The 3,192-nt window shown below is 37.3% G+C and overlaps 1 protein-coding gene across 1 annotated transcript; it reads right to left on the reverse strand.

Annotated features, from left to right (window-relative positions):
- Positions 1-1,936: 1,936 nt before the first annotated feature.
- LOC132612682 (protein ABIL3-like) lies at positions 1,937-2,933 on the reverse strand (the record flags this gene model as incomplete). The annotated part of the gene is made up of 5 exons (XM_060326793.1): positions 1,937-2,115; positions 2,251-2,342; positions 2,564-2,606; positions 2,700-2,795; positions 2,912-2,933. Coding segments are annotated over 5 exons (432 nt in total), but the record flags the coding sequence as incomplete, so codon positions are not given.
- Between the last annotated feature and the right edge of the window lie 259 nt (positions 2,934-3,192).

Below are 3,192 nucleotides of genomic sequence, written 5' to 3' on the forward strand. Positions count from 1 at the left end.
TTACCAACAGAATTCAGAACCTAAATGACCTAATAAAAAATCAAATACCTCAAGAAAAACCAAATTTCTGCATTAAAGAGTTAACCGTAACAACACAATTAACTCCTTTAACGCCGGAATTTCTTGCGTTAAAGGACCTTCTATAACGCAAGAAATTCCTATGTTGTAGACAGTGGCGGACCCATGTACAAATTTTGGGTGCTCCAGCACCCATTAAATTCAATCACGGAGTGTATAGCTGTATAGAAAATATAAAGGAAACAAATATAAATAATTAATAGAGCACACCCGAACTCAAAATTTCTGGGTCCAGCACCCCCGAACTTAAAATCCTAGATCCGCCACTGGTTGTAGAAGGTTGCAAAATTTCCAACACTTGACCATGCTTTTACTTTGTTTTCATACTTTGGCCAAAGATTAATCATATCTAAAGACTCCGGAACGTCAATATTTTATATGGAACCCGATGTTTTTTTGTGCGAACAATAATGTAGGCATAATTTACAAATTAGGGTTTTTAATTGCTGTTTCGATTTGAAAAGGAATTTGGGAATTTGACGATTGGGAAAAATTCAGGATTTTTTTTCTTTTTATTAATTCTACATAATTGGCAATGCGTGTTGTTTTATTATTTTAATGTTTTTACGTTTTAGTGACTAAGAGTTGGGCAATTTGCACGATTGTCCTTATTGGAGGTTTTTAAATTTTTGTCCCTGGTCTTCAATTTTTGCTCTTGATCTAAAATATTTCAAAGTTCTGGGTTTAAAACCTAGCTCAGTTAAAAAAATAAAATAAAAAATTGCAAGGTATAATTTCGTAACAAATTAAGGCCTATCATTCGTTATGAAAGAAGGATGGGTTTTTCCCCTAGTGGGCAAAGCATTAATCATATAACTAATTCGCAAGTCGGTAGGCTCACAATTTAACTCCCGACTTTCCATTACGCTCGTGACCAAGTCATTATACGTACCATTGCAACGGACGGCAATCGGCATTGTCACCTTGCTCCAACATTTTGGGGTCTTCTCCCATTCACCAATGTAATCACTACCTACTATAATATATTCTGCAATCGACGCTATAATAAAATATATAATAGACTATGACTTTGGTCTATGACTGGTCGATGACTCGTTGATGACTGTGGTTTATTACTGACCGGAGAGTTGTACCAGATGCAAGATCAAAAAGAGCAGGGATAAAGCTCTTACCAGTTGCTCAGTATTTGAATGGAGAAGTGACGGAATGTCGGAATGAGGCTGGAATTTTCGCCGGAAAAGTGAGCTTTTACAACAATGAGGAAAGCTCCTCCTCAACGATTTCTACCAGATTTTACTTACAATGGCTGAACTATGGAAGCTTGCCATCATTGGGACCGATTATCCGGTGAAAAGCCAGAAGTTTTGCCTGAAAAATGGCCAGAAAAAGGCAGAAAACGAGCTTTTGGAGGGAAATATTTTGTTTTTATTTCTATTTTGGAGCTAATAGAAAGGTTGGGCCTGAGGGGCCAAAGTGTAGTTTTTAAAACTTTGGGGCTGGGGTTTGACAAAACAATTCCCTGACGTGCTAAAGTCATAAATGGTGTCTAAAGCACCAATTCCTGAACACTTATGGCCTTTTGCCTAAATAAGTTTCCAAAGTGGCCTTTTGGCCAAGTGCCCCTTCTCACATCATATATATATAGTCACAGAGTCCGGAGCCTAAAGGGTATAAAAATACACGGTCTTTATCAAAAGGGGATGACAAAAAATTAATATACCAAAAGGGGTATATCGTGGATCAGCCCACGATATACCCCAAAATTTTTTTTACCTGTCAGACACGATTCAACGAAAAACAGAAAAAAAAAATTGTATAACGTGGACTAATCCACGTTACACAATATAAATTGTATAACGTGGATCAGTCCACGTTATACAAGTTATATTTTTAACATTTAACAAATGAAAAACATATAGGATGCAGTAATTACCCGTCTCCCATTGGAAGGGTTGGGAGTAGTAGGCCGACTCTTATTTGGGGTTGTTGGCCTAGAACTTTTGGGGGTGGTTGGCCGACTAGCAAGAGATGCGGTTCGTAACAGAGGAAACCGATGTGGTGAAACTGTTCGCTTGTCTGTTGGTCCATTACGCCAGAGTACAAAAAGAAGGATAAAATTAATTACAACCAGCAATGCGAACGAGAAGGTCGAAATTATAAGCACTGGGATGCAAAGATATTATATAATGCAAGAAAAAGATGGGTAGAGACCTAATTCCTTTTTCGGTGTGGTTGTTCCGGAGAATGAAAATTTTCCAGACTGCTGAAGAAGTCGTGGAGAAGGTGATGGGAAGAATCCTTTCCTGCAGCGTACAAATCTTTACATGGTCATGCATGGTAAAACATAAAGGGCTTTTAACACATTTGACCGCTCGGCCAAAAATAATTACAGCCGCTAACCACTATACAAACTATACACTACTACATTTGTGGGCTATTATTTTGATGGGCGGCTGAGTATAAATATGGTAAACATAAAAGGTATCACGTAGCTGGATACAACAAGCAGCGAGAAAAAAATTACCCAGCTGTAGATGGTGGAGTCTCTCTAATTGTTGCTCGCACAGCTGCGTTAAAAGAAACCAGCTTCGGTCATATCATTTTTTCGCAAACTATTTTAACAGAAACTCAAAAATTGAAGGCAATGCATAATATGTTACCATTTCTAAATTGATTCCAATCATCTTGATCGTCAAGACTACACCCTTGGTACTTTATCTTGGTGGTGAAATTAGCACCATTCGCTGTCTCGCCAACTGGAAGAAAATTTTCAAAAATAGTTGAATGTTCTATGTTCTGACTTGAGAGTGACAAATACTGCTAAAGGAACAGAATTGAAAGATGTACACTCATGTGATGTAATCATAAATACCTGGTAATATATATCGCTTGTGTTAATATGACTTGTATAACGTGGACTGATCCACGTTATACAATTTATTTATATTGTATAACGTGGATCAGTCCACGTTATACAATAATTTTTTTTTTTTTTGTTGAATCGTGTCTGACAGGTAAAAAAAAAAATTTGGGGTATATCGTGGGCTGATCCACGATATACCCCTTTTGGTATATTAATTTTTTGTCATCCCCTTTTGGTAAAGACCGTGTATTTTTATACCCTTTAGGCTCCGACTCTCTAGATAGCTATAC

Source organism: Lycium barbarum, chromosome 10 (genome assembly GCF_019175385.1).
Source record: "Lycium barbarum isolate Lr01 chromosome 10, ASM1917538v2, whole genome shotgun sequence".
NCBI lineage: Eukaryota > Viridiplantae > Streptophyta > Magnoliopsida > Solanales > Solanaceae > Lycium > Lycium barbarum.